This window comes from Psittacula echo (assembly GCF_963264785.1).
Source record: "Psittacula echo genome assembly, chromosome: 6".
Classification (NCBI taxonomy): Eukaryota; Metazoa; Chordata; class Aves; order Psittaciformes; family Psittacidae; genus Psittacula; species Psittacula echo.
This window is the reverse complement of record NC_137743.1, coordinates 42998792-43024060: the sequence shown is the minus strand read 5'-3', so window position 1 is coordinate 43024060 and position 25269 is coordinate 42998792. Positions and strand designations below refer to the sequence as shown.

The window sequence follows — 25269 nt, the reverse complement described above, 5'->3', positions numbered from 1 at the left end:
TGGGCAGGAACAACCCCAGGTTCCAGTATAGGTTGGGGAACGACCTGTTAGAGAGTAGTGTAGGGGAGAGGGACCTGGGGGTCCTAGTGGATGGCAGGATGACCATGAGCCAACACTGTGCCCTTGTGGCCAAGAAGGCCAATGGCATCCTAGGGTGTATTAGAAGGGGGGTGGTCAGTAGGTCGAGAGAGGTCCTCCTTCCCCTCTACTCTGCCCTGGTGAGACCGCACCTGGAATATTGTGTCCAGTTCTGGGCCCCTCAGTTCAAGAAGGACAGGGACCTGCTGGAGAGAGTCCAGCGCAGGGCAACTAAGATGGTGAAGGGAGTGGAGCATCTCCCTTATGAGGAAAGGCTGAGGGAGCTGGGTCTCTATAGTTTGGAGAAGAGGAGACTGCGGGGGGACCTTATTAGTGTATATAAATATATAAAGGGGGAGTGTCATGAGGATGGAGCCAGGCTCTTCTCAGTGGCAAACAATGATAGGACAAGGGGTAATGGGTATAAACTGGAACACAAGAGGTTCCACTTAAACTTGAGAAGAAACTTCTTCTCAGTGAGGGTGACAGAACACTGGAACAGGCTGCCCAGGGGGGTTGTGGAGTCTCCTCTGGAGACATTCAAAACCCACCTGGACACATTCCTGTGTGACCTTATCTAGGTGTTCCTGCTCTGGCAGGGGGATTGGACTAGATGATCTTTTGAGGTCCCTTCCAATCTCTAACCTACTGTGATACTGTGATACTGTGAAGCTACAGAGCAAACAACCTGACATCAAGTTAGCTTTTTTGTGTATCGTACTCTTCAATTGAACTGATGAAAATTCCATTAAGAAGCTTGGAAGAAGAATAGAATATTATCTCCCCATGATGTATCGTTTCTTCAGTATTAACAAAGTAAAAAAATATTTCAAGGACTGACCAATAGAATCAGAATAGGTAATGGAGCTGAAGGCTTCCAACTATGCAAGCACAATATGTAATTTTTTTAAGCTTCAGGTACTATTCAAGAGCCAGCATCTAAGACTCATAAGGCTCCTCCAGCATATATTAAAACTAAAAATACCTGCAAAGATCATAATTTCTTGGTACATTATACAAGGATCCACATTTTACACAGCTGTCTTGACCATCCTTAAGACTTAATTCTTAATCCTAAGGTTTAATTCAGTACATTAAGTCAGGTTATCCTAACTTACACTGCCAGATCCTATACCATGCAAACAGGGTACAGGTTCATGAAGCCTTACATTTTGTTTGCTATATGATCATAAATTTTGCATTTATTTAACACCTCCACCCCAATGCTCTGGGAGATTTTTTGGCTCTATTTAAACAGTAGCCTTCTTCAGTACTAGCCTTGCAGCCAAAATTTTTGTGGCCACTAAATCCAGTGAGCTTAATCAAATAACGTGGTTCCAATCTATAACAGTTGCCCATCACAGACTGTACCAAGATTCTTTTGTGGTGGAAAAATTTGCAAAAAACAAGTGGGAACAGGTTTATTTTGATTAAACCTGCAATTGAAAGTCCTCTATAGCTCATATTTAGAACTTCCAGTTGAAACAAGAACAGAGAAAAGAGTCACTGTTCTCCAAGGATGAAATGTGAGTGACACAAACTCATGTTCCTGGTTCTGCCTAAATTCACTCAGCTCCCCCATGTGTTTGCCCTCACTATGCTGATGGAGCATCCTCACTCTCTGTGGAAGCTTTTCCATCTGTACCTGCAAATACTGGGATAATGCCTTAACCTGGGTTTATATATGCTAAATTAGGCTAGTGGTTTCCTATTTGAGCTCTTTCAGGCTTTCAAATAAAAAATAAAATAAAAACCTATTGTGTCCATGCAGGAGTAATAGCATCAGATCAAAAAGCTGAGATTTCCTTGACGATGCCCCTTTTGGACTTGCTTTGCCTACCTAAATATCAGCAACAGTTATCCTTCTACAAAGTCCAACGGGAAAAAAAAAATGTTCTGGATTTAAAAGTGAAGTGATAATTTGTTCCCAGTCATGGACAACACATGCTCTTGAAGTACCTGCCATGATGGTCAATGAGAAAATAACAACACTTGCAAAGCAGAAGGTAGAACAGCTGCTTTCTGCACAACAGGAGCAGAGGTCAGGTCTGCCACCATACAGAGCCAAACATCGTTTTCCCCAGTGCCTAAGCCCTAACAAACAGCAGCTGCACACATAACATACCTGTGTTTGCAATTACCAGTCAATGTACTCTGGTATTCATGCTTGCCATGCCTGCAGAAAACACTCCTTGACGGTGTGTGCTCTCCTGCAGGCACATTAATAAATCTTGCAAATGAATGGAGGGAAATAAGGCAGTTAGCATTCCCTTGGGACTCCTCTAATGAGAGACTGCTGAGCCACAATACAATACCCACCCAAAAGATAACTGTGCCACTGCCAAAAAAAGGCCATGTGAGCTTTTCCTGCCAAAGCAAGCTGTGGCTCTGAGATACCCTGTCAGAGTCAGTTAAGAAGCAGCAAAATAAGATAGTTGCACCCACCTGTGTCCCTTCCCCAAGCAGAAGAGTTATGAAACTTCAATTACCTTCCTGCAGCAACAAATCTAACTTCAAACAGCAAGTCAGAGGCTGCACCTCCTTTTCAGCAACTTGAACCAAAGTAATGCCAAGTAAAACCAGGGTATCTGCCTTACTTAAGCTCTCCCAACATACTCATTATCACGGTATTTGAATACATCTGTGTTTTGGTATACTGCTAATAGAGAAAAGCCATTGCCTCTCCATGCTTCATTTGTCTTGTGTGCCTTTCGGAGCTAGGCTTCTACTGGGAAAACAGAAAGCAATCAAGCGTCTGATGAGTGGGAGATGTGTTTTCTCGTTTGTGCAATTGCTGTGTTAACAGGATTTACATACGCAAATAAGGAAAAAAAAGGATATTTATATATATTTATATATATACACACTACAACTTTTTTTATATATCTAGTAGTTTAGATAAATAGCACCATTTGAGCACTCAGACACAAGTTATGCATGAAGGTATATACACACATATTTCTAACAGATTTAGATCACTTTTCTGTCCGTACACTGCACCTCTGAGATGTTTCTGTTACTTGGTCCATCAGCAGGACTGCAGTAAGGATTAGTAATGATAAATACTAAAATACAACCTCATGGAGCTGGAGCAGCACTTCATCAAGCAGCACAAAAAGACACCGAGTCACTGCAGCTTAACAGCCATTGCATGGTATGCATCATGAAGTTTTGTCAATACAACTCAAAAGCATTATCACTAAAGAGTTTATCACTGCAACAAACTCCCCTTGTTCCTAGCCTGGCTAGCAACAAGGGGTTCGTGCTATAGTAATTACCATAACATACAACTCAAATCCCAGGTTACAACAATTTAAAGGTATTTCCATTACAATCTCCATCCCTCACCCCTTTGAACCAAGCCACAGGCTTTAGCATTGCAGTGAACTCCTCCCCTTGCTCTTGCTCTGGCTTTGAGTTATCCACAGACTGCAGTCCCTTAGGGGTGTACCTGCTCCAAGAAAAGCCTTATCTATGAAGCACAGTCTCTCCAGGGGTATACCTGCTGCAGCAGACTTATCCATAGCCACAGATGATTTGAGGTGCACCTGTTTCAGCTTGGCCACAATGCCTTCAGAGATACCTGCTCCAGCATGGCCTTGCCCACAGCCACAGTCCCTTTGAAAGTAAACCTGCTCCAACATGGCCTTATCCACAACTGTAGTCCCTCCAGGGTTGACCTGCTCTGTCTTGGGCTTATCCATGGCCACACACTGTGAGGTGCTCCAGCATGACCTCATGCACAGCCACTGATGTTTTAAGGTGTGCCTGCTGCAGCATGGACTTATTCTTGGCCTACAATCCCTTCAGGGATACACCTGCTGCAGCACAGATATAACCATGGCCACAGGTGCTTCAAGATGCAACTGCTCTAGCGTGGACTTATCCATGGCCATAGATGCTTCAGGGTGTCCTGCTTCCACAGGAACTCATCCACAGTATAGTCCCTCCAACTCGAGTTCACACTGGAATTCCAGCCTGTGCAGTACAGCAGCACAAAACCAGCAGCAGTGCCCTGGTCATCTGCCAGCCCAGATGCATGGCCATTGCTGTTCCCAGGCACAGCACAGTAAGGTGATAAGGAGTAAAGCAGTACAGCAAGCAACAAAAGCAAAAGTCAGCTGCTAATGAGCATTAGACTCTAATATACAGTGAGGCAAGTGAGCCCCATGGCAAACACAAAAACTTGTCAATTAATACCTAAACAGCAATAACAGTTGTAAATTTGATCTAGCACATGCCAATCAAATCTGTTGTTAGTTTTAACTCTTCAAGCCCCACACTGGTTGCCAAAAAGTACTGTCATGGTTTAACCCTAGCTAGCAACTAAGCCCCACACAGCCGCTCACTCACTTCAACACCCTCCCCCCTCTTAGTGGGATGGGGACAGAATTAGAAAAGTGAGAAAATTCGTGGGTTGAGATAAAGACAGTTTAATATGGAAGGCAAACATTGCACACACAAACAAAGCAAAACAATGCATTCATTCACTCTTTCCCATCAGCAGGTATACATTCAGCAATGTCCAGGAAAGAAGGGCTCCATCATGTGTTATGGTTACTTGGGAAGACAAACACCATCACTCCAAACATGTCCCCCTGCTTCGTCCATCTTCCCCCAGCTTTATTTGCTGAGCATGTCATCATAATGCATGGAATATCATTTGCTCAGTTGGGGTCAGCTGTCCTGGCTGTGTCCCCTCCAAAGTCCTTGTGCACCCCCAGTCTACTTGCTAGTAGGGCAGCATGAGAAGCAGGAATTACTGTTTGCCCATAACAGCAGAACCACAGGAAGTCACATCTGATCAGTTCTGAATCAACTGATTTTGAACAAACTGGCACACTAGAAAAACTGGATTGTCACGAAAATCAAGCCTCCTGCAGTATCTTGTGCTACAGCCACTGGAGGCTTTCTGCCTCCTGATGCATAGAGGAAACAAGGAATGTTTTTAGGGAGACGTAAAGTCTAGACTCTATCAGATCTGACAGCTTTACAGAAGGAAGAGCTTTGGGGTTGAGAGAGAAGAGAAGATCAAGCATCCATAGAATGAGAAAAAAAATCTTGGGCTGAAGAAGAGGGAGCAGGAACAAGACACCCAGGGAAGTAACTGAGGGCTCAGAAGAGAAGGAAGAAGACAGCGAGGCCTTTCCTGGGAAAAGCAGTCTGCCCTGCCATGGTGGGCAGGACAGTGGCATGAAGGCAGAGGCCTTCGGGAACATAATGCCAGAGCACATGCCACAAATAGGACAGAGAAGACATGCAGGGACCCCAGTGGGAACCTGGAAGCAGATGTGAAGGGAACAGATGCAAAGAAATTCAGCCCACAGAAACTGCAAATCACAATAATCTCAGATTGTACAATCTCACCCTGCAGATTCATATCCAGCTTCAGGTAACTGCAGAAAACTGGAAAGGAAGCATAATTTCCTTTCCCCTCCACAGCCCCCTCTTCCACAATGCTTAAATGCTCAGTTTTTCCTCCCTCACTTCTTAAAAGCAGGGAGAGAATAGAAACCCTAGTGCCTCATTTGCCTCTTCCAGCCTCTTCGCTGCGTCCTTGCTGCCGTTCACACCTCTCTCTGCATCCTCCAAAGCAGGGAAGCCAGCTGCCTAGCCAAAGACAGAAGTGAGCTGCTACAGTTGCAGCTGTGGTCTTGGTGACAGCTATGTTGAACAGCCCTGCTGAAGACCACATGTAATTTATCAGGTATCAAAGTAATTTATCTGTTTTGTCCATTAAATATATGTATCAAACTACAAAACACTGCAGTTGCTGAAAGATGTATATCTCCTCTATGTGACCAAGTATAGCCACTGTTAAACCTCACATGTAACCTCTTATAAGACTCTCACTAATTTAGGCAAAGTGAAACTTCAAGGCAAAGATGTGGATGCTAAAACTAACTCGATTGTGTATGTATTTCCAACTCAGAAAGGCAGATGCCTGATCTCCCATTTCACCTAAAGGAACTTCTAAGGTTTTTAAGAGTCATGATTTTCAAAGCATCTCTATAGCTACTAAGGTAGCTATTGTTTCCAACAAGCATAAATGTGTAGCTGAATGGCATTATTTGCATCACATTTGGTTTATTTACCCCTTTGTTAAGTGCTTGGCTATTGCCTTGGCCATGCTGTTGCCTGAGTCATACAGAAATTGATTTCTTCTATTCATCAGAAATGTAACCCACCAAGAAAGTTATTTTCCTCATTTAGTCTGTAGACTACAAGAGCACTAATGAATTCCCCTCAGCCAGTGGATCTTTGCACACAATTGACATCAAATAGGCAGTTTAAATAGTAACAAGCACTGACAGATCCCAGGGACCAACTTACAATGGGGGCAGGGAGCAGTAGCTTTAGATTTTCATTACATCCATGTCACCAGTTATTCACTCCTTCAATCCTGAATCTGAATGATACTCTGTGGCTGCTAAGCCAAGAAGCCAGCAGCATTTTGACATTCTCAGTTGATACTGGGAAAAAATCCATATCCTCCACCAATATGAAAGTGTGATTGTTTTCTATCCTAATAAAAGTCCATCTCAGAGTGTATTTGTATTAATGCAACACTCCCACACATGTGAATAAGTACATACACGAACATACACAATTATATTTGTTTGTATTTCTCTTGAACCCAGGATATCACATTTAACACAAAGCATACATATATTTACAAGACTCCAGTTTCACTTTTGGTCAACCCAGCCAGCTACATTATGATTTCTACTATTTGTTCAAATCATCCATAATCACACAAGACCAAAAAATATTAAATAAGTAAACAAAATAAGCTGGCCTGGCTGGGTAGTGTTCTTATCCACTTCAAGCCCATATTGCAGAGCCAGTTCACAGCTTTCCTGACACAGTTTGTGTGTTTAACAGGATACACCTCCAATAAATATGCTCACAAACCAAATTTAAGGAAAAAAAAAAAGGAATTTTGGAGAAAGAAACACAGCTTCAGGGAGCAAAGGAGTTGCAGTATGATGATGAGATTTTTTTCAGTGATATCCTAGTTCAAGATTGTTCCTAACAAGCTCCTAAACAAGCATGAAGTACAGTCCAAATATGCCAATCCTACTTTTTAAAGTCTGGGAGCCCATTTTCTACTTTGGAACCAGGCACCCATGTTCAAGTTCGGCTATACATGCTCAGGCACTAGTTTCCAAGGAAACCAGTGACTGCATGAGCATTGCAAAATGCAAGTGCTCACTGTTTCTCAAATACACTGTAGCTACCTCCGTGACACAAACACTTCCAGGTAGGTGCTTTACCATTGTTTCTAAAAGACCTTAATGAAATTTCAGACATTTAGGGTGTCAGTATATACAGTATATATCCAAGCAACATGCAAACTTTCTGTAGATGTTGAGAGAAAAAGAAAGGAATTATTTGTGTTGGTTTAGAGTTCAATGTAGCAAATACTTTTAGTTTTCCCTGTTCTATCAGCAGTTCAAAACTAAAACACAAACCATGAATGTCAGGGGCTTCTCTGCCTGCATGTACCCCCTAGAAATGGAAAAACAGCAGATGGAAAATATTTATACAAGTATTTATCCTTTAGCCTACTATAAATGCAAGTATTTTGGCATCATGAGAAAGAGAAGAAATACCAGCAGCACAGGCATTTATGACAGTAAGTGGCATTTAAGCCACCATCTCCAGTTCAAAAAGCACAGCTCTCCAGTACCACTTCCCTCAAGGTGAGGTTCATACTCAATGACTTATGAAATCTTAGCATCACACAATATCTATGCCAAGCAGGATAACCAAATAAAGAGGTACATATCAAGACAATGTGGTTTTTTTAACTCTCTGAAAGGGTAATTTTTTCCCCTTGACTCATGTTTTGCATCTGGTGTTCAGTAAGACAATGTCTAGTAAAGTCACGGAGTTTGCTTGCCTTCCCAGTGAGTATGCATGCTGCAAGCAGCTGGCTAGCCTAAATTTTGTGATACCACATACATTTTTGCTCAGTATGAGCACTCTGATCTGGTGCGATGGGAGGTTATTCATTTCAGACAAGTAAGACACATACTGTATTTAGGAACACAGGCTCAGAACTATTTTCACAGAAAGTCTGGAGTGAAGGCATCTGTGTCCATGGTCTGGGACCTCATTTTCTGCTGATGTACTTTAAAACTATCTACCTACAGCATTCACTCAATAATACAGATAAGAGGGCAAAAGGTTAACTATGTAGAAAATTAATTTATTGAGATGTATTACAATAAAAAAAAAGTTTCTATGTTAATGACAGCCTTCATTTATGTGGTACTAGCTCATTTAAAACTACTGTACTTGCTGAATAGTTTTGGTTTGCATGTAACCACCATAAAGATTTCAATATTGTTTCTGAACAGAACTAGTTTGCCTTAAAACATAGTGTATTTATGCTATTCTGCTAAAACAAATATCAAAAAGCTGCAAAAATTCAGAAGTATGCGTTGCTTATTGCTACTGAGCAGAACTAAAAATAAATGAAATTGCAACAAAGTTTAATCTTGCCGTCACTCATCAAAGCAAGAATCAGACAGAAAATGATAAAACAAATATGTGGCTTTAACAGCTTTGTTCACTGAATTGTTTTTTTACCTTCCTTTGAATAAAACACCTCTGGTCCTCTGAGTTACATTCAGCATAAACATTACCTGATTAAACAAGCATACTTCACAGATGACCCAAAACGCTACATGCCAGTAGAGAAAAGTCTTCTGCATAGTAACTAAATACTATATAGTTATTCCTTACCACCCCTAGTAACCAAAACCTCTGAAGGCTGAATTATACAAAAAAGTAAGCTATCAGCAGTCTCACGCTTGCCACTTCACAAGGCATTAAGCAGCACTGACTCTGAGGTATGAGTCCACACGTGTGCCTCTTGCATACAGGAAAGCCCCATCCAGCACCACCTCCACTGCCAAGCCAGACCTGTCAAAACAGTGTTAAATAACATTTGACTGACTTGCATTCACCACTATACTTGACATGCTGCATGTTAAAACTTCTGTCAGGAAGCGTATCATTCTTCACAATAAAACCTCACCCCTGTGCAGCGCGAGGAGGCTCTGCTCTCAGCCCTGCTGTGCGAACAGAAGCAGAGCAAGTTGGATATTTGGGGAGTCAAGAGAGGAGACAACTCACAAGGCAACTCTGCCAAGCTGCCTTGCCCAGCCTTCGAGATAAGTTCAGGACTGGGCTGATAGCTAAGCAACAAGTCCCATATAACCTAGATTCAACAGCACTTGCTACAGGAGCAGGCTGTCCTTCACAGCACTCAAGGGCTTGTCCATGCAAATCAGGCACCTGAAGCCAAACACAAAAACCACAATAGGATTTTATGGCACCACACTGCTAGAAAGGCAGGAGAAAAGTCAATCTGCCCCCTTGACAGCCTCCAAGATGAGTAGAAAGCTATTCAGCAAGGGCCTAAGGGAGATTATTCCCCAAGGCAACACTCTTGGCCACATCTCATATTGGTAGGCATGTCCCATCACCACTCAACACATACCAGTAAAGTCCTAACCCAAAAGTCCTAACCCCCTAGATCCTGCAAACTGGAAAAAAAACCCCACTGACATTAATAGATATCAGCATTTAATCAAGGATTAGCGGATTTTTCCAGGCACACAAATTCTTTTTCAGAACAATGTTAAACTACATTCAGATGGATCAACACTTTAACTCATAGTATATAAAAGCAACCACAGCAGTTAATTACTCTCAAACAAATGATAAATACATTTTAATTGGTCACTGGACATGTCATACCAAATTACATCTTGATACTGAAAAAAAATTAAGGTTGCAACTACTACAACCATTGCTGCTGACTGCTTTTGATATTATGTTTTCTGCAGCACAACACCAAAAACACAAAGTAACAGGATTAAAGAGGCCACCATCCCTTATGTGATTTCACAGCTCCTGTCCCACACTGCCAGAAGCAATCACTGAGGGCGCATGTCTCAGTTCCTGATCACAGGTCCCTCAATCATCTCAACCAACAGTTTCTAGTGGTTAAATTATGTTGCAAGCATCCTCCAAAGTATTTCAGAAAAAGGAAAGCATGGGGTTTAAGAAAAAGGTTGGGGTTTTGGTTGCTTGGGGTTTTTTAGAACTATAGTTTGAGAGTTTTAATTAATGAATGGCTCCCTGGTACTACAGCATACATACCACTTATAAATACCAGCAGATAATTTTATGCAGACACTCTAAATATGAAATGCTTTTCAAATATTTCTGGGGATTTTATCACTATTACAATTACTTAAAAATATGCCCTTAGTCCACAGAAGACATGCACATTCGCCTTCAAAGAACCAATTTGTCCATTGAAAGGATTTTGTTAAATCTCTTGTATGTATTTTGTACTTTCCCTAAGGCTATGCAACCAAGTGTTTGTTGGGGTTTTTTAATTCTTTTTAAACAGAACTCCTAAATACAACTCACAGGCAGCTCATCCCCCCAGAACCAAATCTCTGGGATTTTGGAAGATTCCTCAGCTTTACATTCAATTCATCCTAAGTCTGTTAACTCACAAAAACAAGTCATTCTTCACCTTACTCAACATTTTCTATAAATGACATAGCATTTTGCCCTTATCTCAGTTAATGACAAGGCATACACAACCTCTGACAGAGAAGATCAGGCCCTATACATTTCCTGAGGCTCACAAGCTCTCACTTTATTTTACATTCTGCTTCTACATTTTTTTCTTTTCCCGTCTGGAAAACAGAATATGCCGATTACATAGTCTTCAGAAAAAGCATACAGCTGTTGCCAATCACCAAATGAAACAGCCTTTTAAAATTAAAGTCCTGGGTATTTTCCCATGGCAAGTACAAAACAACAAAAGCAAAGTGACAAGAGTTACAGCTTCCTAGTTAAAAAGGCTATTCTTTGGTTTGCAGTTCTGTAAAATCCTAACTGGAACAACAGTTGGTACGAATCTGGTCTCACAGTATTCTTTTCATGCTGACAGGCTGTTAGCAGCCAGGATATACCCTGCGAGAGGTCAAAGGTGTGGAAAAACAAACAGAGCAGCAATTTTAGAAGATGAAGAGGAGATAAGGATTTGTCACTGCATTTTTCTACCATGGAAAACCACCCCGCTTTCTTCAGTTTGTGCTCACTTATTCCAGTTACTTCTTGCAAGCTATTTCCTTTGAGGGGAGAAAGAAAAAGCCACTTTTGGGGGGGCAACTGGCTTCTAGTTACTTGAACAGGAAGAGTAATAAAGTCTGACTTCTCTCACTGGTCTTGAGACTTGGAAGAAAATGGCAGGATGTGTCCCTCCACGGATCTTAGCTGTAAATTCCTCATGTGAACCCACAAAGTCCATTTCACATTAAAAAAAAAAAAAAAAAGAAAAAAAAAAAAGAAAGAAAGAAAAAAATGGAGAGAGGCAAAATAAGCCCAACCCTGCAACAGTAACTAAAACTCTTAAACACCCTGAAACACGTGTCTTTAAAACTATACACATCTTAAAAGGTGGAGGCTGTTTGCAAGGTAAGATCTTGCAGGACATTTAATGGTATTTTTCTATATGAGGCAATTAAATTTACTTTCATTTTTGAAAGCCATTCAGAGTTTAACCATTTAACCTGGTATCACTGCAGCTTCCATAGACACTTCCCCACAGAGTCAGACCCACAGGTATCACAAGTGTACAATGACCGTCAAGATCACTGCTCCTCATTTCTACTAGTACTGATCCCACCAATATCCAGCCACTTTAGGTGGTGCACCAGATCAGAAGGACAGACCTAGCACCACTTAAGTGCAAAAAAAACCCACAGGATACCAAACAACTAAAGATTTCCTGTGCATCCTCTTGGTGCTCCTGGTTCTAGTGATAATGCTGGAAATGTTGGATGCCATAACCTCAAGAGTCACTGAGGCTTGCACACAGCAAAAAAATCAGCCCTTCTTTGCATATTTTGGTAGTTTCCATTTGCTTTCAGGTCCTTCCCACAAATTATTATCTTGAACATCAAAATGGCATCAAGATTGTGTCACATTCATTTAATCAAGACAAGGACCCTCCCTCAACCACTCACAAGCCCTGTGTAAGCAATGTTTGCAGCCACAGGTAGGAAAGTATAAGAAAAATCAAAATTTGTGTATTAATGATCCCAAATAAACTAGACCACTTGTGCTTCCTCACTCAGTCTCCCAGGTTCATCCAGGACTAATAGTGCAGGTCATGTGGCTTATATTTTAAACATGAGAACTAGAGGTAAGAAGAATACACGGCTCACATTTTCCTTTATTTATGTAGCCTTATCTTCCTTTCCACTGAGATGCTCAAATTACAACTGCTTATCAGTGCAGTTACAGATTTAGGCAAGCACCTGAGATGACCATCTATCTCCAGAGGACATCGCTTCACCTCAGCAGGTGTCCACCCTTGAACATGAGGGCTTCTAGTCACCATAACATGATGGCTGAAGCAGAACAGCGAATGCTTCCCAAAGCAACTTGCACTCCTGAAGCCATTAACAAGTACCTTTTCCACCTCACTGATCAAGATCTGACCCTGCAAGTTGACTTAAGTACTGTAAAGAGTATTGGAGTATTAACCATGATCAATATGAAATACCCCTTCAGGTAGGTGCTGTGTGTTACACCCCACAGGAGACTACAGCAAGGCATTTATGCAATGAACAATTAAAGTTCAAGCTAGAAAACATTACTTCAAAGTTTTGTCAGGCTTCCCACCATACACATCAGAGGCTCCAGGCTTGTTCTGCTGAAACCTGAAGTGCTTCCCTGAGCTCTGGGGGGCTCAAGTCACACACTTTGAGGCCACCAAGGGGCAAACATCTGTGTGTCCCTGACAGAAAAAAACAGTATTTTTGGTTGTGATACTCTGTGCTACACCTCAACCAAGGAAATGATGCTTCTGGGCTGCCTCATCCAACCTTAGACGTTTAAAGAGACACCATGGCTTTCACACACCTGCTCTCCTGCTGCGCCTCAGCCCACCGCCCGTATGTGGGTGAGCCGTGCTTCGCAAGGCCGGACAGAGCCTGGTCTCCACTTCTTGCGGTGGTTTTTGTTTGCTCTGGGGTTTGGTAGGGGATGGGTTTTTAACCACCAGTTTCTCCCTATTGCCCTGTTGAATTCGGAGCTGCGGCCGTTCGCCTTAAAAGGGCAAAACATCTGTGGATAAACGGCGGCGGGAATTGGGGGCCGGGAAGGCAGGCAGGAGAGCGGGCAGCCGCCGCCCGGCCACACGGCAGCCTGGTCGAGGGTCCCGAGGCGGCGGCAGGGCCGTCCCACGGCTGTCGCCCTCTCTGGGCCGGCGGCCCCGGCGCGGCGGTTGCCAGGAGACGGCGGTGCCCCGCCATGGCGGCGGGAAGAGCCGAAGCTGCACGGGCAGGGCAGGGCCAGCGGTACCTCTCGACCCCAGCCCGTAACCAACCGGGGGAAGGAGACAGCTCCTGCTCTGACATCCCCAGCGAGCAGTACCTGGGCATCACCCCTCGCTGCAGCCCCACCACCGCCTCAGCCCGGGAGTACACCCGGACCCATGTGGGGCTGGTGAAGTTCCCCATGGGGCTCCAGAGGAGCCTCACTGAAGCGACGCAGAATCGAGAGACCGAATGCCCCGTCTGCCATGTGCCTTAACAAGTGCCTGGGGGTGACTTGCATCCGAAAGCCCACCCAAAACAAGAACAACACCAACTACTAGGATGACTCCAGCCATCCTCCTCGACCCCACCGCTCCCTTTTAATTCGACGAGGAAGATGTCAGCTGCAGAGGGGAGGTGGATTTGCCCACCGACTGGCAGCTGCGACAGGGAGGCCGGGTCCCGATTGCCGCCAACCGGGGGGCACTGCACTGCACGGCAGGCAGGCAGGGGAAGCGAGCGCTGGGCCGCCCTCCACTGTGCTTGCACATGAAGCCTGGAGCTTTAGCGGCAGATGATCTCTTTCTCTCGGTTTTGGTTTTTTTTTTTCCTCCCCTTAAGGAGCGCTGAACCAAATACATTGCGATTTATTGGATAGGAAAGGATACGCGGGGGGATGGGGGGAGAAGTGGGTGATCCCGCTCCTGCGAGGTCTCCGTTTTCTCTATTAAATCGCTATAATTTGCCTAATCTGCAGCAAGTGTGAAACCAGGGCAGAGCATCTCCCAGGCGTGCTGTGAGCTGAGGTTGCCCGTAACTTTCCCTTTCCACTGCCTTTCTCCACCCCCCCATCTTCCCCCGCCGGCACACGCTCCACCGGACCAGGACGTTGCAACGAGCCCTTGTCACATGCCTGCCTTTCCCCCCTTCAAAACACCGGCACTCACGGGACAAGGAACGCTAGACAGGACTGTGGGAAGGCTACTGGAGACCCGGGCAGCGCACCCCTCCGGGTTCCAAGTTTCCCTGCCCGCCCCGCTGTGACTCGCTGCCTGCAGGACGCCGCTCCTTTCCGGAGGGGAGAGATCGCCGGGTTTCTCCCGCTCCCTCCCGCAGCGGTAAAATCCCCGAGACCACGATGCGCGGCAGCAGAAACTACCCCGACCACCGACTGCTCCTCCCCAAACTCGCCGCCGTGCCTTCCTTGGCGCGATGGAGGGGTGGCCGAGTCCGACAAGAGCGCGGTTCTCCCCGTGCCTTCGGGTTCGCTCCTGTAGCACATCACCCCAAGCCCAGAGCCCTCAACTTTCCCACCCCGAAGGGTGCAGGGGCAAACGGCATCCAGGGAGGCTGCGCTTCAGCGTTCTGCACCTCCCCCTACCTCCCTCCCCCCCTCTCCCCGTCTCTTCCCGGCGGGCGGCAGCAGCGAGGACGGGGGGTATCCGCCGGCTGCCCCGCAGACAGCGAGGGGAGAAGAGAGTGAGGGGAACTGAGCGCGGCGGGTGGCGAAGCGAAGGACGGAAGGCTCCACTCCCCGCGGGTGATGGGTACCCGGGGTAACCCCCCTGCTTACTGTGGGCTCTTGGGGTAGAAAGGGAGGGTGACGTGGCTGAGATCCTGGATGTCAAAGGCGGTGGGCTCGGCCGAAATCGCCTGCCGCTTGGTCCTCTGTTCCCCCTGCAAGGTGCCTGCGCTCTGCTGCTGCGCCTGTTGGGTGGCGGGCCGGATCACGGAGCGGTACTTGTCCAGCTCGTTCTGCAGCTTCTGGATCAGTTCGTCCTTCTGGTCTAACTCCAGCTCCAGCTCGTCGATGAGCGCATCCCGCTGCCGCAGCTCCTCTATCTTTTCCTGCAGCGCGTACTGTAAATCCCGCAAAGTGCCCATGGTCCTGCCGCCTCGCTCGCCCTTCGCCTCTCCCGGCAACTTTCCCCTCTGGGCCGCCCGCCGCCTCCCTGCACTTGGGCCAACTTCACCTCCGTCGCCCCCTCCGGCCCGGCGCGGCCCCGCTGCCCGCCGGGGCCCCGCCGCAGCCGGACCCCCGCCGCCGGCACCGCGCTCTGGAGCCGGGTTGTTAGGGGCGATTTCGATCCGCCTGCGTCAGGCTAGGCTGGAGAGGGAGCGGGAGACACACACACGGAGGGGGAGGGAAGGAGGGAAGGCGGCGGGGAGAGAGGCAGGGGCGCCTGCGAGGATGCACATGCACACCCCGCTCCCTCCTTCCCGGCCCCGCCGCCCCCCCGCGCCGCCCACAACCCCGCGCTGCCGGCCCGCGGGGTCGCCCGACGGGGGATGCTGGAGGGGGCTGACCGAGAGCAGCTCCGCCGCCGGGAGCCTGTGCCGAGCCCTGCCCTCCCGTCCTTCTGCAGGAAGAGGCCATCAAACAGGTCCAAACCCTGGGAAATGGCTGCAAAAACCTGCCCTCTCCGTCCCGCTTTCGGGGTGTACCCTGGTCCTCTCCCTTCCCATCCTCTGCTCCAATCAAAGGTGCTACTTTTTACCTACAGAACTTGGTCGGTTTATCTGCAGTTTACTTTGTTTTTCTTAAGTAGCCAATTTTTGTGGTATTCTCTGAGTGAAAGCACAAGCCAGTGCCTGGCATGGTTCCTCCTCAGTCTCAGCAAGCTTTGGACTCCAAAACCCCAGATTTTAATGTGAATATCGGTCAAGTATGCCTACACTGGAAAAGCCTGGAGGCAAGGCATATGGGTCTTAGAGCACTAAAACCACCTAAAACCACCCTAACTGAAAATATGGGAAATAGACTTTCTGCGTAGCCCATATACCCACATGAAAGCATAAGCTAGTTTCTGCCGTACCAAACACAATAGGATTTTCCCAGTGCAACACTTCATGCACTAGGATTTTCTGTGTGCTGACAAACCATTACACACCGGTTCTACCTATGTGATACAGCCCATGGGTCTGCAGCACAAAAAATAACAAAATAAAATAAATGAGCTGCATCGGCTGAGTCCTCGGTGCCAAATGGCTCTGTTTTTTTCTTTGTCTTGCCTGCATTTGTCAGGCGCAGAAGGGCCAGCAATGTATGCTGTGACAATGCAGCTCCTGGGCTTGGCCCTCAAGGGCAGAAGAGGGATCTGTGGCCAAGGAAATAGCTGGTTTGGGGGGTTTCCTGATAAGATTGCACAGTCTGGAGGAGTCAGGGTAACTCCCCCTTCTCCCCCAAAGCCCAGCCAGGCGCTTGGATGTTTTCAAGGCAGCAGAAGCAGCTGCTTCAGTTCCCTCTCTAGGAGTTTGATTTGGAGGTAAGAGAGGTAGGATGCAGCCATGGATACATTCTTTGGAGGTGGGTAGTACCTATGTGTTTATACCTGCTGTTAGGAGCACGACTAGATCATGCATTCGGGCACTAGCTGGAAATGAGAGAAATCCAGACAGAGACCTTGTTTATAGGATTGAGCTTTTTTGGTTGAGTTGCTGGGGTTTTTTAATTGTTACATACTGGTGCTTGGCTGAGTCCAAAGTTTCAGCTTTCAACCTGCAGCTGGTCTTTATAAAATCAATTAAAAAAAAAAAAAAAAAAAACCAGGACCGTGGATGATGAATTACAACTGCTCCCTTCTCAACACTGTTGGTTGAAAGGACCTGGCCTGTGTTCATACACGAGGCTTTGCAGGTTCTTCAGGGTATTTGATACCTCCTGTGTTTGTTGAGATGCATGTGAAAAAAAAAAAAAAAAAAAAAAAAGAAAATCAGGTTATGCAAAGTGCTTCAGTTTTCAGTCCCTTGATACAGATGTGCCAGGCACAAAAGCAAAGTCCCCTGGTTGTTTTCACAAGTTGCCAATGCACTTTATGTTCAGACAGCATTTTTCACTGTGTATTCCCTCCATTTCAATCTTGCATAACTTGCTAGGAACAGAAGTTCTAAATATCTTCTGAACATTTCTATTTTAAAGACAACTGGCATTAAATAGATGCAATCCTGCTACCTACAAACTAGAAACCAATCATAAATAGAATACTTCAATAGCATTCAGCCAACATGATTTAAGTTTTGTTGTTTTCCTCCTTGCAGCAGTGATACCAACTTCTGGATGAGGGAAACAGTGATACAGCTAACTGAAGCCCATCACGCTTCAAAAAAGTAACAGCCCGGGAGCAGAACTTGTGTATAATTTCTCAACAACAAGCAGTAAAGTCACATTACTTGTTTTTTATTAGAGGTGCACAGCCTGGCACTGAGACAACAGTACCTACACATAAATGTATTGGCTTTCACAAATCATAACGATAACAGAAACAAAGCTCGCTGAAGACACAAGATGAGACAAGAAGTTAAAAAGGGCCAGAACTCTTGAGCAAAATGGAGTCACATAGCAAAAGAATTTGTAAAGGTAAAAGAAAGAGGGGGGGGGGCTTGATATAAGAAAAGCTAGTGCCTGTAAAATATAGAGTTAAAGTACTTTTTAGCTTAACTTAGGTTGTAGAAAGAGAACAATGTTTATGTTTTAAGTCTGTGGAATTTAGAGGCCTCACTAAACATGAGTTAATTGCTCCACACTAGTTTTCTAAAGTATCTTTAGCTTCAAAGAACAATGTTTGTGTTGTAGGTCTGTGTTGAGATAATAGGATTTAGTGGCCTCACTAAACCTGAATGAGTTATTTTCACACTATTCTTCTACTTTTCAGTTAGTTTAGAGACAGAGCCTCCCAAACATCTGCTAGCTGGGGATACTCCTTTTCTGCCTGCCCTGCAATAAATTTTGCAGGAAGGTCACACTGTTTCAAATCTTTGCTAGTTATCAGAAGAATTATAGATATGACTGGTTTCAGCTAATTTGTGATTACTGAGGCATCCAACTGTGCCAAAGGTGAAAAGTACACTGTGAGGAAGACTGCTTACTTCATCTTGAAGACCCCTACTCACAAGAGGAAAACTGCTTACTTCATCCTCAAGACCCCTGCCCACAATCACCGGAGAGCAGTGCGCACACACCAAGAGGAGAAGACTTAAAGTATATAAACCCGTAACAAATACTAATCACTTGCGCCTCTGGCTACGGTCATGAGCCCAGCGCTGTTGCTTTTGCTTTATTGACTTTGTCCCTCAATAAAACCTTGTTATCTTGTTTAGAGGAGTGAGTTCATGTTTAACAATGAGAAATTATGGGAAATAAAACTGGCAAGGAATTTATCAGCTAATGTCTAAAGAAAATATTCATTTACAGGTGGGAAGGAGATTCTCATAAGACCTATGAGGTCTAAAGAGAGATTTTTATGGCTCAGTTTCAGATTTGGGACTGTAACCAGCAGCTCTCAAGCCTAAGCCTAGTCTTCCCTGATTTAAGGATGAGGCCAAAGCAGCCCAAAGGTCTTGCCTGACCTGAAAGCCAAATTCTGCCACAGGAAGACAGCCAGCGGTTGCCTATTTTTGGCTGTTCACTGCTCTCTCAAAGCAACCGTTGGGCAAGTGCAGATCTCCTCCTGTGGTTCATACTTCAGGATTTCTTAGTACCAGCTGGTACTAGGATCCCAGCCTGGATCCCAGGCTACTGCCCCACTCTGATAAAAGTAAGTCCTCTTGTTTCATTCCTTTCAACTTAGAGTTTCCAATAAAAACATCTCAGACTCTCTGAGCAGCTGCTTTGTCTTCTTGATCCAGCGAATTGAAAGAAGCAGCTTTAGGGTGAAGAATGGCAGGAATGCACCAACTGGCTTGGTTTCGGGAGGATGGGGCGAAGCTGCTTGCAATTTCTTAACGGAGCCATTGGCTACAGTAGTTCTAAAACTTTTTTCTGATCTGGCCCCTGTAATACTCTGCCTGGATGTCAAGTAGACAGGAACCATCTGCAGACAGCATCCTCTGTTCCCCAGAAAACGTGTACTGTGGCTGCTGATGATGGTAATCATACGAAACCGGGATGTTCCTTCTTTTCAAACAGGCTCTGATGTACTCACAATATTTCCTCTCTGCACAGCTCTTAGGTTTTAATAGCTTTTGCTTCTAAACCTTTCAAGGATCATCTGTCACCAAATGCACCCACTCAATACCATCTTCCAAGCTAAAAACATATTTGAAAGCTCTCTATTCTGCAAACATTTCCCTGGTCTCTCCAGTCAAAGCTCAGGTAGCAAGTGGGATTACTGACAGGCAAATGTTACCTTACTACAGCCAACCATGACAGCATGGTTAGAGAAGCTAGAGTTTCATCACCAAGTACATACATAAGCATTTTCCTCTTCCTGATAGCACTTTTTTTTGCCCCTGCCTAATCCATTCCAATCTACTTCTTTCCCAAAATATCTACAGGAGCAGATGAGCCTGGGATAGAAACTTGAACTGCTTGGATTTTGCAATATATTTCTCTGCTTATTAGGGCTTTGTGCAGATTTTGAAGGGTATGTGACCTACGGGACTTTACCCACCACTGGCACACAGCCATTTGCACAACCAAATGCGTTCCCTAAGAGCATATTCATATGTAAAGAAGGAAAGACTGAAAATACAGGAAGACCTAGAGGAAAGCAGCATATACATGAGCTGAACTCTTGCAAAAAGCATGTTATAAGCAACTCGAGTTGCAGTTCATCCCTGCGAGTCACCACGTCTCGTCTGTAGGATACTATCTGCTATTCCACCATTCCACTATCCACAAAATTCACGCCAGTCCCTGAGGCAAAGGAAGAAGTGCCACCTACTGATACACAAACACACCTGACTCCTCCCTAGGGCACATGTGGCCATTCTTTTTGCTTTTTGTCTCAGAGTGCCTCTGGGAGCTCATTCTGGGGCCATGGTGCCCTACAGATTTGTACAGTGCAGCTGGAAAATAATTTAGCACCCAAGCACTGGGAATGATGCTGGAACTCCTGTATCAAAGCAGCCCTGCCAAGACCAAGGATCAGGAATTGGCTGGGGAGTGCTTCAGCCCTATTTCTCATGACACTGGATGTTCCTCCTTATTTTGGTCCTTTCTGGACCAAAATGAGAGCTGAAACCTATTTGTTCTTCCCCACTGAAAGGATGGGAATATCTAGGGTTGAGCACTCTTGCAGTGAGTGCTGTCTTTTAAACCCCATTGATTCCTGAGTGCTTAACTGGATTATCTTAAGGATTTTCCTGAAGCATGGAGAGTCTTTCCATTACGAATAAGAAATGTGGAGAAGGTCTTGTGAAGAGCATGCAGCCACTCCAGTCTGCACCCTAGGAAATCCTCCCAGGATGAAGATCATTGGGAGAGAGTGCACTGAGGGAAAAAAAAAAAAAAAAAAATCAATAGCTGAGGACATATTTACAGTACCAAAAAATGCTCACTGCAGAAGCAAGAAAAAATACTATAGTGTGCTGTGCTACAATTGGTAACATGCCTAACATTTTATATCACATTAGGGGCTTACGTAACACAAAATGAAATGTTTGCATCATGGAAGGCAAAACAGTGAGACTTAATGAGTACATAATAGCACAGAATTATCCATGGAACATGGTGATTTCAAGCCCTGGTCCCCTCATGTGCAGATGCATGTGCCAGATTCAGATTTAAGATTCACGTTCCCAGAATACAGAAGTTTCTGTAGTTTACAGAAATTACAGACCCTTTGCCCTCTGAATAGCATCTGCCACACTTTAGCCAGACTTTTTCTCCTGTGATCGCATGGAATGTTGGATTTTCAACAGCTCACCCAGTAAGATGTTAGCATGTGGTAGCAGTGAGTCTCTGCATCCACTCACACAGTGCTAGTTCAGCTGCTCATGAGTACCTAGGGAGTAAAAGGGGATGCTACAGGCTTCCTGGTAGTATCTTCTCATATCCTCAGCCTAAATGAAATCTCTGGTGTTGCGCTTCCTCCAGGAAAGAGCAAGTACATTTTCTGTGCACATCTAGGTAAGAGCTGCAAATAGTAGCAGATCCCCACGCATGGGAACCACTGTTCCTGATCCTGATCCCTCTTGTCCATATACAGCTCAAGTGACCAGTTGATTTTCGCAACCTTCCAGAAAGGGTTAGACTGCCCAGCAATGTCAGACAGAGCTTAGACATGTCTTCCCGTGGGCTGTATTAAGCCAGAAGCAGCTTCAAAATGATTCAGCTGCCTTAAGAAGTCTCTTTAGGCTCATGTTAAGCAGCAACTTGCTCTGAAAACTGCCAACATAAATACTTACTGCTGTTTTGCAGTTACTACAATTAGACACTGACTATGCCCCTGCTTTTCTCAGCAGTCCCAGGGCACTGAATATGTAGAGTAAAAGCAGCATTTAGACAAGGAGAGCCCTGAAAATGTAGTTTGCTTCTGCTTTCAGCCTTAAGCTACCAGCAAATGAACTCAGGGACCAATTAAACTCAATGTAAGGAAGCAGATGTAGTCAAGAGATACAAGATATAAGGGAGGTGAAGTTTGTAGAAAACACCAACTCAGTTGACATAGTTGGAAAAACAGATTCATTCTAGCTCTCACACACATTTCTGTGACACTGGGGGAAGCTGAAAAGCTTGAAGAATGATGGGGCCCACATGCTGGATCTGATTTTTGCAGAGATGGCCAGGATAGCCAGGCTAGTTTCCTTGTACTTAGCAACTAGAGTTTAACCACTTGGAACAGCCCATGGTCAGTGACCCTTTCAACTTCACTATTAAATATATATTCCTCCTCCTGCTGTGTGACATCTCAGTGTTGCAGTGAAGGTGTGAGAGAGATCGGTAACTCATCCATCACTCAACCCACACACTAAATGGTGTGGGGTTACTGTCTGAGGTCGAAACCATCCCCGTCTAACCACACAACAGAGATAACATCCTATTGCTAACTGAGCTTGGCAATGTCATTCAGTCATTGAATGATCAACATGCAATTTTATACCAAAAGTTCTCCAAACCTCACTTTTCAGAGACAAGACCCTTACAAGCCCATTGACACAAACATAAACCCTACAGCTGCCTAACACTTGCTGTGTATCACCTTTGTATTGTGTTGCTTAGGAAAGACATGTGGGCAGAATATAGATCTGACCTTACCGTGTTACACAGTCCAGGCCATGAGGAACTCAACGGACTGTCAGGACATCTGGGGTGAAATCCCAGCTTTCTGCATTTTTTCTGCATTTGTCTGTTCCTACTAACTTTCTCCATGCTAGATCATTTCTTCATTTGTCTTTGTGTGGGACTCCAGCAGACAACAACAGCTTCTAGAGGCACAATTTGGAGTAGTGATTCTTGCAATCAGTATTGGAAGTATGCTGGTAGAAGCTTGTATTGACCAAAAGTGAGGTTTGTCTTCTGAGCCAACCTGCAATTCTTCATGGTATACTTCTAAAACATAACCCAAACACAGCTAAATTCATCAGTTGTTACTATGTAGTTCCATCTTTTCCTTTCTCCAACCTCAATCGCCTTCTGCAATTTGCTGATTATTTTAGTCATGGTTCTCTGGTTGCAAGAGGTGGAAAGCATAGTACTCAGGAAGGTACAAATAGTGAACGACTTGGTTTCCCCTCAAATTATTTTAATTGATAACAGCTCATTTCTGCACCCTGATTTTGAAACTGCTTGATGATATTCTTAACTTCACCACCCAGTTCAACAGTGGCAAACAACTTGCCAGCCCTGAGTGCAGTTCCAGGTACTCCCACCTTATTGCCCTTTTGGACCCTGCAGTGCTTCTTATCTCTACTTGCCAGCAGTGCACCACTCACAACTGCCTTGGCCTGTTGGGCTGATTTACCCAACCTTCAAAACAATTCATTTATATTTGAAATTTGATTAGAAATAAAAACGTATTCTGCTACCACTGATGCGAAAATAGCCAGTGAGTTACCATTATTTTACGATGAATGCATTGAGAAGTGCACTGTCTCTTTGTGTAATCAAATTAATTCCCCTGCTTATTAAAAACATTATTTAAATGTTTCAGGGGTAACAATAAGCATGAACCATAGATTTTACGCTTTGGTTTGCATGCCTTGGAAACACTCTGGTGTGTCTTAAAGATAAATAAGTTGCGCTGAAAGCTGTCTTCCTTTTTAGGAACAGATCTGTGTTAGAATTTATTCTGAAGTCTTTGACATCTGCATGTCCTGAGCAACTACAAATATTTCACTGAAGTGCCAAGCTTTCATGTAGGTATCAACAAGTGTTTATGTCCACAATTCTAGTAACACTAAACACTTCCTTGCAGAAAACATTTCCAGAAAAAGTTTGTACTCAAGAGTTGAGCCCCGTCATGATTTAAGGCTCAGAATAAATGACTGCACCCTACAGAGGACCCAGCTCATCAAGGTATGAAGGAAGTATCCATGAATCATTCAAGCACAATCTGCAAACAGGGCTTCGCATCAGGTTTCGCAAAGGTTTTACAATGCTCCACTGACTTCTATAGCTATTTCATATTCATGCTTGGGGAGAGTTCATCAAGTTGGGCACTCCTTATTTATGCTCGCAGTTTGTTCTTTGTCGGTGTTTGCTTGAAACAATTGCTCTACTCATCAGAGCATTAGAGGCTGGTGTTCGCCTGATTTCCTAAGCATTGCCAACATCTTTCAACTGACTGCCCTGCTGTGCTGGGTGAATTAGGGAATGGGCAGCACTTTTATTCTCACCTTTCTGCACAATTTCTGCTTCAAATCAGCAGCTAAAGCCACTGGGTAAGGTGCAGGGGTGCAACATGCACTTTGGATCTCTGTGCTCTAGAAAGAAAAATTTCTAGGTTGGTATTGACCTTTCATAGGCTAGTTCTCTGCAAGAACTGTTTCTGCTGAACCTTTGTTGTCTATGCTTTTGCTTGAGCAGCTTGGCCCAAGCAAGAGGGCAATTTCTTCATACCCTTGTTTATGCAATCCGTATACACCAAGCTCACCTCGTACAAAGCTCATATCGTGCAAACTCATCTTCAAAGCAGCTGATGTGCTGTGAAAGGCCCTCATGTTGTTAGAATAGCAAAAATCGATATTGGTACACAGCATAAAAACCTGCATTGTGGCAAACAGGAAGGCAATGTGTATTTTATACTTCTGCTCCCTGGAGCAAAAGTGTAAATTCACAACCCGCTTCAAAAATCCCCCTGCTCCTTTACAGATACACAAAATTCAATTTAGTTGGTTGGTTGGGTTTTTAAACCCACTGTTTTCTTTTTTTGTTTTTGTTTAAAATCCATGACTATCAGCAAAGCAACTGTTTTCAGCTCATGATTTGGGCCTGACGTGGCATGAAGCGCTGTGTGCCACCTCCCTACGCAGTGGGTGTTTGGCCCAGCTCTGTTCCCTTACATGGCCTGCAGCTCTGGCAGGCACAACATTCTCCACATTCTTTCTTTTTTCCCCTGCTTTTTTAGTTCTCATTTCTTTTAGAAGGAGAAAACGCAAAAGACAAGGAGTAATGCCGCCCTCTACTGTCCTGCTCTCCCAGTTGGAGCTGCTCAGCTGCAAACCTTCGCATCAAATACTTGTTGAACCAACATTGCCACACCACCACCACAACAATAAAAACGAAGAAAAAAAACCCAACCCAAACCGAATAAAACACTCAACCAAAAGGCAATAAATAAAAATATGCATTCACTTAAAAAAAAGAGAAGACGCACCATGGGGGTCAAGAGTATTGCTAAAGCTCAGTTTTGTTCCCACTCATATATTAATATAGCTTATTTCTCAGCAAAAGAGTAGGATTAATAAGTTTTTCTCGAGTTAGCTCCTACAGCTCTAAAAAAGTGGCATATTAAGGGACATATGTGCATAAGAGTGGATATTTATAAAACCATTGTACTGGGTTGTTTTTTTTTTTTGGGGGGGGGGTTGTTTTGTTTTGTTGTTTGTTTTGTTTTGTTTTGTTTTAGAATCAGAATCAGAATTACCAGGTTGGAAGGGACCTTCAAGA

The 25269-nt window shown here is 44.6% G+C and overlaps 1 protein-coding gene across 2 annotated transcripts in view; it reads right to left on the bottom strand.

Annotated features, from left to right (window-relative positions):
• The window catches only part of PRKG1 (protein kinase cGMP-dependent 1), a gene marked incomplete at both ends in the record, with an annotated part of 504682 nt that overhangs the window by 453392 nt on the left and 26021 nt on the right, over positions 1–25269 (bottom strand). Inside the window, one exon of one of the 2 annotated variants that reach the window (XM_080620727.1) lies at positions 15013–15323. The exons of the other annotated variant lie outside the window; for it this stretch is intronic. Coding sequence (XP_080476853.1) covers positions 15013–15323 — 311 coding nt within the window. Of the gene's footprint in view, positions 1–15012; positions 15324–25269 lie in introns of those variants that run through there. 2 annotated transcript variants of the gene reach the window in all.